Source organism: Pan paniscus, chromosome 9 (assembly GCF_029289425.2).
Source record: "Pan paniscus chromosome 9, NHGRI_mPanPan1-v2.0_pri, whole genome shotgun sequence".
Taxonomy (NCBI): domain Eukaryota; kingdom Metazoa; phylum Chordata; class Mammalia; order Primates; family Hominidae; genus Pan; species Pan paniscus.
The window spans coordinates 28,700,328-28,714,039 of NC_073258.2; the positions used below are offsets into that span (position 1 = coordinate 28,700,328).

Below are 13,712 nucleotides of genomic sequence, written 5' to 3' on the forward strand. Positions count from 1 at the left end.
TTTCTTCTTTTATTAAATACTTGTTTATATCTCATGACATTTTTCCATTGGATTATTTGCCTTTTCTTACGAATTTCGCAGTTATTTATACAACCTGAAGCTTAATAATTTATTGGTTGTATTCATAAAAATATATTCTAGTTGTAACTTACCTTTTCACAATCTTTATGATATCTTTTAAATTTACAAAGCTTTTATTTGAATGTAATTGCATGTCCCAGCTTTTTTTTTTATAACTGGTGCTGATGCTTTTTATTTATTAAAAGCAAACATAAATTTCCTACCAAAAATATTATAAAATGCTCTCATAGTTTATTCTAAAAGTTATTTTTTAATTTTGCTTTTCTCACTTAAATCTTTAATCCTTTCATTTCGTTTTCTTATTGTAAATTGAAAGTTAAGGGTCTGTTTATTTCCATTAAATTAACTTATTTTTTAGTGTCTCTAATTGAGTAGTCCACTATATCCATGAAAATTTTATAGATTTGTAATTCCATATCAATCATATACATACTGGTATGTATATGTTTCTATTCTGTTTCTATTTCTATATTGTTTTATTTCGATTTTTATGTTGCCTATTCCTGCATGAATACCATATGTCCTGTTTAAGAAATATTTATGAACTGTAAATTCCTATGTTAGCTTCTGTAAGATATAGTCTCATGCATTTTACAATCAAAAAATGCATTTGTAATTACGTTTAGCAGCTTTATTGATACAAAATTTACATGCTATACAATTAATCACCCATTTAAAGTATTCGATTCAATATTTTTAATATATTCATAGGATTGTGCAACCATCCCCACAATCTAATTTTAAAACATTTTGATTCCCTAGAAAGAAACCCTGTACCTGTTAGGAATTATTCTCCATTCTACCCACTCCTCCCTCAGCCCTAGGAATTGATTAATCTATTTTTCATCTCTATGTATTTACCTACTATTCAGTTTTATATGGATGGAATTATATAATTGTGTATGTGTGTGAGTGGGTTCTTTCGTTTAGTAACATTTTCAAAGTAGACCTATGTTGTAGCATGTGTTAACATTTCATTTCTTTCTATTGCCAAATATTTTATTGGATAGATATATGTGCCACATTATTTATGTATTAAGCTGATAGGCTTTTTGATTTTCTTCTTTTTTTACTATTATGAATAATGTTTTTATGAAAATTGGTGTGCAAGTTTTTGTGTAGATGCATTGTTTTTGTTTCTCTTGGATATATACCTAGGAGTGAAACTGATAGTGTTGTAACTTTATGTTTAATACTATAAGAAATTGCCAAACTGTTTTCCAAAGATTCTGCACTGCTTTGCATCCCCATCAGAGATGAACAGGGTGAATTTCTCCATATCCTTGTCAATACTTATTTTTTGTCTTTTTCATTATAGCCTTCATAGATGGTGAAAAATGGTATCTCACTGTGATTTTGATTTGTGTTTCTCTAATAACTATAATTATGTTAAGAATCTTTGAATGTGCTTGTTGGTCATTTCTATATTTTCTTTGGAGAAATATCTATTTAAATCATTCATCCATTTTTAATTGGCTTGTGTTTTTATTGTTGAGTTATAAGAGTTGTTTACATATTAAGGAAACAAGTTTCTTATCAGATGTATGGTTTCTGAATACTTTTCCCATTCTGTGGTTTATACTTTCACTTACTTTATGGTATATTTTGCAGAAAAAAAAAAAACCACGAAAAAAAGAAAAACACCCGGTTTTGCTCTTTATACTAAGTAGGGTCTGTAACAAGAGCCATTAGGAGGAAACAGTTGTAGCTGTAAAATAAGTTTTAATTACATACCAAGGGCTTTGGATTTTTCTCTAATTTAAGAGTGTAAATCTAGAACTACTAGGTAAACCATAACATCAGGCTACCAGTGTCTAGACTTCCATCTTTTAATTTAACATTAAAAATTGCCATAAAAGGATACAGAAAGTAAAAAATAAATTCCACCACCAGAAACTAATGAAAAACATTCCTATTATTAACAGATTCAGTAGGATAGGATTAAGAAAAACAAACCTAGAACACAGATACTTGGCCTTATGAGCTGAAACCCACCTGTTGGCCACCCAAATTATGGAGGAGAGTTGGACTAACCTGATTCATTGTCTGCCTTTAACATTGGACTGCAGAGGCAACACAACCAAGGAAATTAACCACCTACTGCCCTTGAGCAGTCTTCTGAGCAGGCCAGAGTCACACCCTGCTTCCTGTGTCCTGCCTCAGCTGTGCCTATTATTCTTTAAATCCAATAAAAAATAAAAATACCTACTAAATGGGTATAGCAATATTTGGTTACATTGGTTCTGAATACAGAAACTGTAGAGAAAAGGAGTACTGTGGGTGGGAGCAGATACTGGCAGCACCTGAGAGCCATCCACACTGGGAAAGAGTATCATCCTTATTACATCCTTGTTTTGCCATGTTACAGAGCATGGCAAAACAACATTTTAAGCATAGGCCAGGAATCAGTAATCAAGAATATTCTACTTGTACAGAGCCATGCATGCTACATGAAGACTTGCAGGACACCATAAATTGGATCAGGGCCTTTACCCAACAAGCTCCACATCAGGTCAAGATCGGCAAGCTGAGGTAGAACTATGACCTCTTCTGAACTATGACCATTTCACAAATGTAAGCCGAATGGAAAACATCTTTATAATATTCAGTATTCACACATACAGAGACTAGATTTAGGACAAAAAACAGGACCACAGAGCAATGAGGAAAGAGTTCTTTTTACAATAGGGTGCTGGAACAGTTGGATAACCATGTAAGAGGGTGGTATAAAGAAGGCTTTTTCAGGAGTTGGTGAGGTTCTCTTTCTTAACTTGGGTAATGGTTATGTAGGTGTTTATCTTGTAACAACTCATTAAGCTATGAATTCTTTTACTGAACTTTGTGTTTTGTAGTGAATTATATTTCAAAATTATACGTAAAGGACTTCTACTTTCCTTTGCTATGGTTCCATATTCACATCAATGCCATTTGCATTACTTATCTGTTTCCAACTGTCTTTGTCCTGAGAAAGATAATTTTCCAGGAAGTAAAAGGGTTCATTTGGATTATTGGAAAACAAGTAAAATCGCAATGTAAATGAATACATTATATAGTTTTACCTGATTTTTTTTTAGTTAAAATAGCCAACATTTTTCTGATCTCCTGAAATGAATCAGTGTTGTGACCGTTCTGCTTGCACTGTCTCATTTAGCCATAATAATAATTCTACAATGTTGGCAACATTGTTATCTTCACTTAAAAGCTGTAGAATTTAGGCTAAGTAGTGAAGTTAAATGCCTAAGAAGGCAGTAAATTAGATTCCAAGTATGTCTGAATACAGTTCTAAACACCTTAACCAGTGTGTCATACTACATTTTACTAACTCACAAGTATGGTTAACAGATAACTGGCAATCACCTACTGATTAATGGCATGATCTAATTTTGTATGTGCTGGATAAAGACTGGCCATGGTAAATTCACAAAGATTATATAACCTTCCATGTCTGTTGGTACCTATCAGGCTTCTTCTGGATACACTCTGACATTCTTCATGTCTTTAGAGCTCATAACTCTATTAATGCGCAAAATAGAGCATTGTAATGCAATGTTTACATGCCTATAACTGCAAGTATATGATAAAATCCCTGAAAGTTTTCAATGTCTTCTTTTCTTTAGCCCTACAGTTTAGCACACAGGTGTTAAATGCTTGTTAGATTGAGAAGAATAAACATTCAGGAAAAAAAAAAAAAAGCCTGTCATCTTCACCAAGACAAGCAGTTACTGCTCTAATCTTATTTAAAGAGTACCCTAAAACAGGTTCCTTGTGCAAATGGGCAAATCTCTACCACTATTTTGCAAATGGGCTAAAATATTTGCAAAGGGTTCCTACTCAACATGAGCCATAACTTGCATATTCTTGAGATAATTTTTAGAAAGATCAGCTTTTCTGAAAGTATCTGAGCTTCATGGTTTGCAAACACATTAATGATTTAGTTATTTTCAAAACTGTTTAAAGATTAGGTAGGTACCTGATGAATGAACTGCATCCCACCCTCTCTGAGAAAAAGCAAATTTTATTCTCTCCCCTAGAAACAATAAACATGAAAAAACTCTAAATCAAATGCATTCCACATTGTAATTGGAAAGCATTTCACTCTTTCAGATAACTCATGAAATGAATCATGATTTTATGTTTGGACAACTGTTATTATACCAAACAATTCAAGAAGCTGTATTCTTTTTATCTAGATGTAATGACACATATAATCAGTTTTCAGTTAATTCTGTTTTAAAGCAATAGGTTTGAACATGGGTTAATTAACATATTTGTGAATGGCTGTCATATATATTAAAATAAAGTATACCACTATTAACCTTAAAATGATATAAAACCTGTACTGAGTTCTTGCTACATAATTCGGAAGAGGTTTCCAAATTTTGCTATGCTTCTCTATTGACATTTTGATATCTACTTTTTATCGTGTCTGTTAAAACTGGTAAAAACTCATCATTAAACATTTAGAATTTATATAATAATTAAAAATTCATTTAGTAAGTTTGTGAACTTATTTACTCACTGAGAGACAAAATTTGGGTATAATAGGTTACTACTTTTTATAAAGATGTGGATTTTTAAAACAGATAGCTGTCTTTCTGGGAGAGTTTAGCATTTACTTAGCTTAGAATCAGAGTAATGGATAATAATTGTTAGCGTTCCATTTTCAGTCCATATTGCTTTTAAAATATGAAAAGCATATAAAATACTTTTAAAAACCTTTTTATCTTTCTAATATTTTTTTCTACAAACCAGTCTCTTGATTTCTAGGTCTTCTCATTGAACAACATTTGCCTTCACCTGGGATTAAATATGTTACCAATGCTATGAGACTCAGTTGATTCCGTTTACCGCACCGGGAGAGTAGTATACTTTAAGAAAACGTGGAAGAAAATTTGTGTATTATTTTATTTTCACCTAATCTTTTCTTAGATCAGCATGGAGATGCCTGTAAGCAGTGAGTCACAGATATAAAGCAAAAAAGCAAGCCAAATTGTAACTAATTGCAGTGCTACTATAATTGTGTGATTCTTCATTTTAGCCTATTATAATTTGTTCTATTATAAATGTCAGAAGGGAGAGAATGACAAATGACCACATGATTTTTTTAGGCCAGTATTCTTGAGGTTAACCCTATCTGAATACATAGAACTATGCGTATTCTCTTCCTTTCTTCCTTCTCTTCTTTCTTCTTTCCTTCTTTCTATAAATATTTATTGATGCCTACAATGTGTCTGGCTGTGGACTAGATGTTTAAAATACTATGTAAACCAAAAAGTTAAAAAATTTCTTACCTTCGTAAACTTTATATCCTTGTAGAATAAGACTGTGAGCAAACAAAAGATAATTAATGAATAAATTAGCTAGCACTATATTATGTATTAGAAGGTAGCAGATGCTAAGAAAAAAAGATACCAGGGGAAGTGGGATCAAGAGTGAGGAGTAACTTGGAGAGCAACTGGAGGGTCTAGAGGAGAGGAGTTACATTATCTCATCTATAATGTCGAGAATCATTGGGGTAACTCGGCTGTCATGTTGAGAACAAACTATAGAAGAGAAAAGGTAGAAGCCCGCCGGGCGCGGTGGCTCACGCCTGTAATCCCAGCACTTTGGGAGGCCAAGGCGGGCAGATCACAAAGTCAGGAGATCGAGACCATGGTGAAACCCCATCTCTACTAAAGATACAAAAAAATTAGCCGGGCGTGGTGGCGGGCGCCTGTAGTCCGAGCTACTCGGGAGGCTGAGGCAGGAGAATGGCGTGAACCCTGGAGGCGGAGCTTGCAGTGAGTGGAGATCACGCCCCTGCACTCCAGCCTGGGCGACAGAGCGAGACTCCACCTCAAAAAAAAAAAAAAAAAGAAGAGAAAAGGTAGAAGCAAAGAGACAAGCCTGGCTACTGCAATAATCCAATAGAGATTACTGTGGTTTAGACCAGAGTAGTAGTAATGGTGGAAGTAATGAAGGTGTTAGAAAGTGGTCAGATTTTAAATATATTTTGAAAGATTTTCTTGATGATTTGAATGTTTGATGGGTAAGAAAAAGAGCTAGAAAAAAAAAAGACGATTCAAGATGTTTGGTGTTAGCAATTGAAGGGACAGAGTTGCAATCAACCGGAATAAAGAAGGTTGTGGGAAGTACCTGTTTGGAGAAGATAAACAATTTCATTTTGGACAGTTAACTTTGAGATGTTCATTAGACATCCAAGTGAAGAAATCAAGAAGGCAGTTGGATATACAAGCCTGTGAGTATTTATTATGTAGTGGTCAACATATAGATGGTTATTTAAAGCCATGAGCTTAGAAGAAATCACAAGGAGGGAGTATATAGGGGGAATAAAGGCAAGATAACCAGTGAATAGTTAATTAACAAATCAGAGGAAGAGAGAACGAGTGACCACTTAACTAGGAGAAAATCCAGACACATTAGATATACTGGGAGTCAAAGGAAAAAGGTGTACCAAGTAGGTGAGAGTGATTCCACTGCAGGAAGATAAATTTAAGACAGCAAATTGGCCGGGCGCGGTGGCTCACGCCTGTGATCCTAGCACTTTGGGAGGCAAAGGCGGGCGGATCACGAGGCCAGGAGATCGAGACCGTCCTGGCTAACACGGTGAGACCTCATCTCTACTAAAAATACAAAAAAAAAAAAAAAAAAAAAAAAAATAGTAGCCGGGCGTGGTGGCAGGCGCCTGTACTGTAGTCCCAGCTACTCTGGAGGCTGAGTTGAGGCAGGAGAATGGCGTGAATCCCGGAGGCGGAGCTTGCAGTGAGCCGAGACCGCGCCACTGCACTCCAGCCTGGGCTACAGAGCGAGACTCTGTCTCAAAAAAAAAAAAAAAAAAAAAAGACAGCAAATTGATAACTGGATACAGCAATGAATATGTCATTAGTGACGTCGTTAAAAAAAAGTGTCTGAAGTGTTGGAGGCAAACGCCCTCTAAAATCTGAATTTAACTGTGCCTTCTGTGGCAAAAAAATTCCCTCACCTAAAAGTACTTCTCTCACGTAAAAGCTGGAAATGGCCTTTTTTGTTACCCTTTTTAAACTACTCAAGCCTCATTCCTAGGAGTGTTTATTTGTATATGGCTCTTTATCTTTTTAAATATAGTGGTCAGGACCACCAGCTAAGGTATCAAATTGGTCAAAATGCTGGCTTCATTATTTTCTTTTCTGTGATATCTGTATGTCACTTAACCTCTTTGGCTTCTATGTACTCTTGTCAATATTTACCTTCATGAGTTATGACAATTAAATAACCTTATGAAGCACTTGGCACAATGCATAGTACATAGTAAGTATTTGATAAGTGATAGCTACTATTGTCATTATTACTATGTTATGGAACTACAAGGCCCTGGTGGCTTCACTGGTGTTAGTCACTTAGTCACTTTATAATCCTTTCCAGATCCTGTGAAATCTGCCAGAATTCCAAGTTAATCCTGGAAATCTCAGAGCTTTTTTATTCATTGAAGAAAAGAGTGTGTAAAGCTTTCTTGTTTTTGCACTTGGAAGTCTCTACTACTATAAATTTATGCACTTGAACTTAATCTCTCTGCAGAACTGCAGCCAACTAGAAGCCCCTCAGGCAACCTAACCTGTTGCTGTAGGGTGACTCTTTCTTGGATATTCTTTCTGTTTCTTGAATGACTCGTTGGCCTTTATCTCCTTAAACATCAGGTTGCTCTGGTCCTCACTTCTTTCACCTGGAGCTGCCTATCTGCCCCAGTCAGTGTCCTCCAAAGCAGTCTGAAATGCTTTTGTCTGAAATTATCTAATATCTCCCCAGACGTTGGAAAGCATTTTGAATCTCAAGAATGCCTGTATAGGAAATATGAAATAGAGAGTTGGTACAGATATCCAAATAGTTTGAAGGAAAGTGGCGAAAGAAGGATGGGGTAGATAATAGTTATGAACATGAACTTGGAGGCAGAAGATATTGGGTTCAAGTCCTGGCTCCTCATCGATCTTGGGCAATGTACTGGAAAAGCCCCCTTAAGAGGACCATGAGGAAAATGTGTGATCAATAAAGCTGATTTATTAAAATTCCTTACAGCAAATAAGAATACCACACGGATAGTCTAAGTAGTGTTTTAGAAGAATGAAGTTAGGGAACAGTTTTCAAAGGATTCCCATGGCCTGGACTGGGTAATCAGTAGGTCTTATAAGGCAGGAATTTGGTTGAAAATTGGGCAGAGACCATTAAAAATAGCTTAGGTTGGTGGATACAACAGAGTGAAGGCCCTAGAGCAGTCTTGCTGAGCAAGCAGTTTGTTTTGAAAAGTAAGCTGTTCTAGTTGGTTTGCAGTCATATATTCTAGGAACAAGTATTTCCCAAAGCAAACAGCTTAGGGATTATTTTTTGGTTTCAGTATTACTAAATATACATTTAGGAAAATAATGCCTGGATTGAGTACTATGTAACACAAGAAATAAAATTGGTTTGAGTTTTTAGTATTTATGTTCTCTAAGCCTTAGTGTCTTTATCTTTGAAATGCGTGTAATGAGTAGTATATAGGATAAAGTATTGAAAGCACTTATGTCTGGTCATGATATTTAGTAAATACTCAACATATGTTAGCATTATTTTATGATGAAATAAAATAGTAAATAAGTAATTATTTTATTTGTTGTTATATGATATATCATTTTCATGGGTCTTATTGAATAAAACATATGCATTTTTATGCCAGCACCAGAGAACCCATGTTCAGATATCAGACCACCTAATTTCATATCCTGGAACATCACTCGCTAATGTGGCTCCTATAGTAGATGGTAAACACTCTTTAATTCTATTTCCATATCTCACGGTAGGAATATTAAAAATACATGTTTTGATATTGTATTGCCAGTGTTCAAATGGCAGTAACTGTAACTAAAACATACAAGCTTGTCTAACCCACACCATTAACAATCATTGCTTTATTTGCAGAATGACATGAATTACATAGCATCCAGTGGACCTCTGTTCAAAGATGGCAAAAAGAGAATTGATTACATCTTGGTTTATAGAAAGACAAATATACAATATGATAAAAGAAACACATTTGAAAAGAACCTCAGAGCAGAAGGCTTGATGTTGGAGAAGGAGGTAGGTGCTTTACTATTATTAGTTATGTGATAAAATGTGTTGGAACAGATATAATCACTTATGGTTTAGAAAGGAAAATATGTATCACATGATTTTATAAAATACATAGTTTTTTTCTAACAAATGTTAAATAAATACATGCACATAGCCCTATTAAATATGTATTCACTTTTTAATCTATATAATTCTGTACAATTTAAGTATTTTCAAAGTGCATGACTATTTTTGCAATTTTAAAAACTGAATAAGGAATGATTATAGTTATGTCAAGTAGAAAACTTTATGAAAAGGAAAATAACATTTTGAAGAAAAGAATTTGCCAAACTATTAATGTCTGTTTTTTAGTGCTGGAACTATGAGTGGTTTTCTTCCCAATCTTTTTCTTTTGTGAGTTTTTAAAAAAATGTTCTTGGAAGAATTTATTTTTTGTAGTGAAACAATAAAAGTAGCAAGACTCACTAGAAAAAAAAATAGAAAGAAGGAAAAGCGTATCCTCCATAATCCTAGTATCAGAGAAAATTTTTTAAAAAACTCACTATTTTAGTTATACCTTGTACAGTTATAGAAAACACATATTAATCGCATTACAGAAAGAAAAAACCTTAAGGTAGAAAATTAAAAGTATAGAAATGTATAAAATAAAAAGCCAAAGTCAATATCTACAGTCTCTCAAATCATACGCTTCTCTCCTTTGGTGGTCTTGTTAACAACTTGATTTTATCTTGCTAGGTGCCCCTCAGTAAATTTTCTATATATATACAAATATATAAAATTTTACACAAAATTAGCCATGATATATATGTACATATACATATATATACACATATCTATCTATCTATCTATATATATTATTCTGCTGTTCACTCTTGTCATTTAGCAATATATTACAGATATCTTAAATTGCCATTACATTTAGAACCAACTCAGCTTTTTACTAGATACATATTATTACAACTTAGAGATTTACCCAGCTGTTCCGCTACTGAGAAAAAGAAAATCAATTAACTATTACAGAGACACCTAAACCTAAATTACTCTTTTTTTTTTTTTTCTGTGAGACTGAGTCTCACTCTGTTGCCCAGGCTGGAGAGCAGTGGCGCGATCTTGGCTTAATGCAACCTCTGCCTCCCGGGCTCAAGCAATTCTGCCTCAGCCTCCCAAGTAGCTGGGATTACAGGAACCGATCACTGTGCCCACCTAAGTTTTGTATTTTTAGTAGAGACGGGGTTTCACCATGTTGGCCAGGCTGGTCTTGAACTTCTGACCTCAAGTGATCTACCCACTTTAGCCCCCGAAAGTACTGGGATAACAGGCGTGAGCTCCTGCGCCCGGCGCTACTATTGGGTTTTAACTAGTTTTGTAAAAAATAGGAGCAACAAGGTAAAGGAAAAAAAAACTGTTTTTGATGAAATATCTAGATAATTTGCTAATAAGCTTCATCAGAGGGTTAATAGGCACTTAGATATAATATTGGAATCCCTTTACCCCCACAGAACATCTCCTGGAATTAGTTTTCTGAGGAACACACATTAGGAAGTACTAAACTGTAGTTTGGGGTAGCCCTAGAAAAACTAATCCATTTAGGCCTAGCGCCATGGCTCACGCTTATAATCCCAGCACTTTGGGAGGCCAAGGAGGCCGGATCATGAGGTCAAAAGATCAAGATCATCCTGGCCAACGTGGTGAAAACCCATCTCTTACAAAAAGTAGCTGGTCGTGGTGGCGCGTTCCTGTAGTCCCAGCTACTCTGTAGGCTGAGGCAGGAGAATCACTTGAACCCGGGAGATGGAGCTTGCAGTGAGCCGAGATCATGCCACTGCACTCCAGTCTGGCTACATTGCGAGACTCCATCTCAAAAAAAAAAAAAAAAAAAAAAAAGAAAAGAAAAGAAAAACTAATCCATTTATGTTTATTAAAATCCTTTAATGTGTATGAAATAACAAACACATCATGACTTGACTCTTTACAAGGAATTACTCACACACAACTTACAGAGCCCAGCAAGTAAAATTCTGACTTCAGTTTTCTGTTGCCTCCTTTAGTTGTCTCTTTATTATTCATCTTCCAGGAAGTTTAACCCAGAATATTCCGCCTCCCTCCCACACCCAATCACTGGTGGCTAATTAAATAAAGAAGTACTTATTGAAAAAAAAACTCATGAACTCAGTGTTGTGATAGACTTTTATTCTTTTGATATCCTTGTGACTTCTCCTCCATACAAATAGAATTAATCACTCTTCTTCTGCTCCCAGAGCAGTTTATACATAGATCTTATTATGATGCTGGTATTTGTTTTTCTCACATATCTCAAACTATTTATTCATTCAGCACATTATTTTGGCTAGCACTGAGCAAGCTGCTGAGATATAAGATAAGTAACAAAGTAACAAACTCACTGCCTTGACTAAATTTACAGTCAGTATAGGAGTCAGACATGAAATCTGTATATTCATAATAGGTATTGCTCTCAGCTTCTACCTAGTTTTCTTGCCAGAAAGCTCAGATTCTCAGTTCTGAGTCTTCCTCTTCCTTATTCCTCCAAACTTTTCTCAAGAATAATACTGGATGTTAGTCATCCAAAAAGGGTCCTGTTCCGCTTTTAAAGGGAAGTCTGTTTATTCTAGAGCTCTCACTCTCAAATCACTCCCAAATGGTGTCTTTGTTTAGGTTGACTCTCAGCAGGACAGTGTCCATTTGTCTACTCTTATTCCTGAACAGAGAGGGTTCTCATCCACAATTACAGTTCTTTTAGTCCACATTCACATTCTTAGGATTTGTTTCCTACTGTTAAATAAATTGCCAGGACAGCATGATCAGGAGGTGTATTCAACCTCAATTGCATATTGTTGGAACCAGTCATCCCTGCAAACTGCTACCATTGTGTTGAACACAAGTTACCAGTCTTGACTTTCTCTGTCCTCCCAACTGTGTACCTCTGACTTAGTTTCCTAACAGTGAAAAGGTTAAAGCTACCCCAGTTTTCCAGAATAGATATTATTAGTTTTGAAGCCGAGTTGGGAGATTTTTATATCTTCCCTCTGAAAAGGCCATAGAAGCCTTATGAAATTTTACCCAAACCTCTGTAAAAACTCTGCCTATGCAAGCAAGGGAAGGTGCTGCAAATTAAGAAAACAAACAAACAAAATTTTTTTATACTCTTTCCACTTGATTAATACTTGCACAACTGAGAGAGTACTTCAGAGACTGCACAAGAAAGATGATCTGACCCAGGGTGACTTTCAATCTACACTTACTAATACAATGCTTAAAATTCTTTAATAGGATAACCTTTATCATTTGAAACTGTGATAAGTGGCTGAAAAGGAAAGTACATGGTGCTAAATGGCTTGCAACAAGGGCAGTGGTATGGTCTGGAGGGTGAGGGGAGAGTAGAAGAAAAGGAAGGAGGGAAATTTTAAAAATAAACTTTGAATTGAGATTTGAAAAATGAATAGTAGCTAATGTAGGTGAATAAAAGGGCTAGATATGGTTTTCAATACTGGCTGTATATTAGAGTCATGTGGTGATCTTTTAAACTATTGATGCCAGATCCTACCACAGCATAGATCAATTAAAGATCAAGATGGTGGTGGGAGGAAGGAATATTTTTCAATACCAGAAAAAAACGGGGTACTAAATGAGGTTGGAAAGAATGGCTGCAGTTAAGTCATTCTTTTTTGTTAGTTTAAGACTTTTGATCATTAACTTAAGAAAAATGGGAAGTTATTGAATAATTTTAAGCAGGTTAGTATCATGATCACATTCGTTTTCAAAAAATAAATGTGGATTACTGAAAAGAACGTAGATTTGAAGAACAAGACTGGATGCACAGAGATCATGGGTGGCATTAGAGATGCAGTTCATATCAGCAATTTGTGTTTCTCTTAGACTTGAATGCTATGAGCTATCTTATCCTATGTTCTTTCCACCCTGTGCTAACAATTTGCAGAGTGACTTTATAAAAACGTAATTTTTAAGTTTTCCCTTCTCTCAAGAGTGAATCTCCTTTCTCTTGGGAATTTGGGGTGGAATAATTAAATAATAATGTGAAGTGTGAAGGCAGTGGGTGTTTTGTTCTCTGAGGAGCTTGCCTTCATCAGAGCTGAACAGAATAGTGCCAGATTGGCAGTTTTTGATTCCTGGGGAAAAGGTAATCTTTCTCCCTGACAGCATCATCCCCGCACCAGCCCCCTGGCCAGTAACTGCAAAAAAATGAAACTGCATTTCTTTTCTTCTGCTTTGTTTTTTATGTAGAGGTATAGAAAGAGAGAAATTAAGTTGAGTAAGTTATAAAAGAAGGTTATTCCTGTTGGTTGATAAAAATCTCTATATATTTTAAGACTTACAAAATGAGAAATATTATGTGTGTGCACTTAGTTTGACATTTTACTCATTGATAGTAGTTATTGTAATGCAGAAACATCCTTCTAAAGCATCCCCTTACTTGAGTATATTAGATTATTTTACATCCTAGAGGTTGAGAGTAATGAATTAATAACCAGTACTAGGCAAGCTGTTCGTGATGCTAATTTGAATCCTGACAC

At 35.2% G+C, this 13,712-nt stretch overlaps 1 protein-coding gene across 3 annotated transcripts in view; it reads left to right on the forward strand.

Annotated features, from left to right (window-relative positions):
• ANO3 (anoctamin 3) overlaps nt 1-13,712 on the forward strand; it is a 333,485-nt gene that overhangs the window by 168,792 nt on the left and 150,981 nt on the right. For all 3 annotated transcript variants that reach the window (XM_003830440.6, XM_034932304.3, XM_034932303.3), the window contains one exon: nt 9,010-9,168. In XM_003830440.6, coding sequence (XP_003830488.1) covers nt 9,010-9,168 — 159 coding nt within the window. The remainder of the gene's footprint in view (nt 1-9,009; nt 9,169-13,712) is intronic.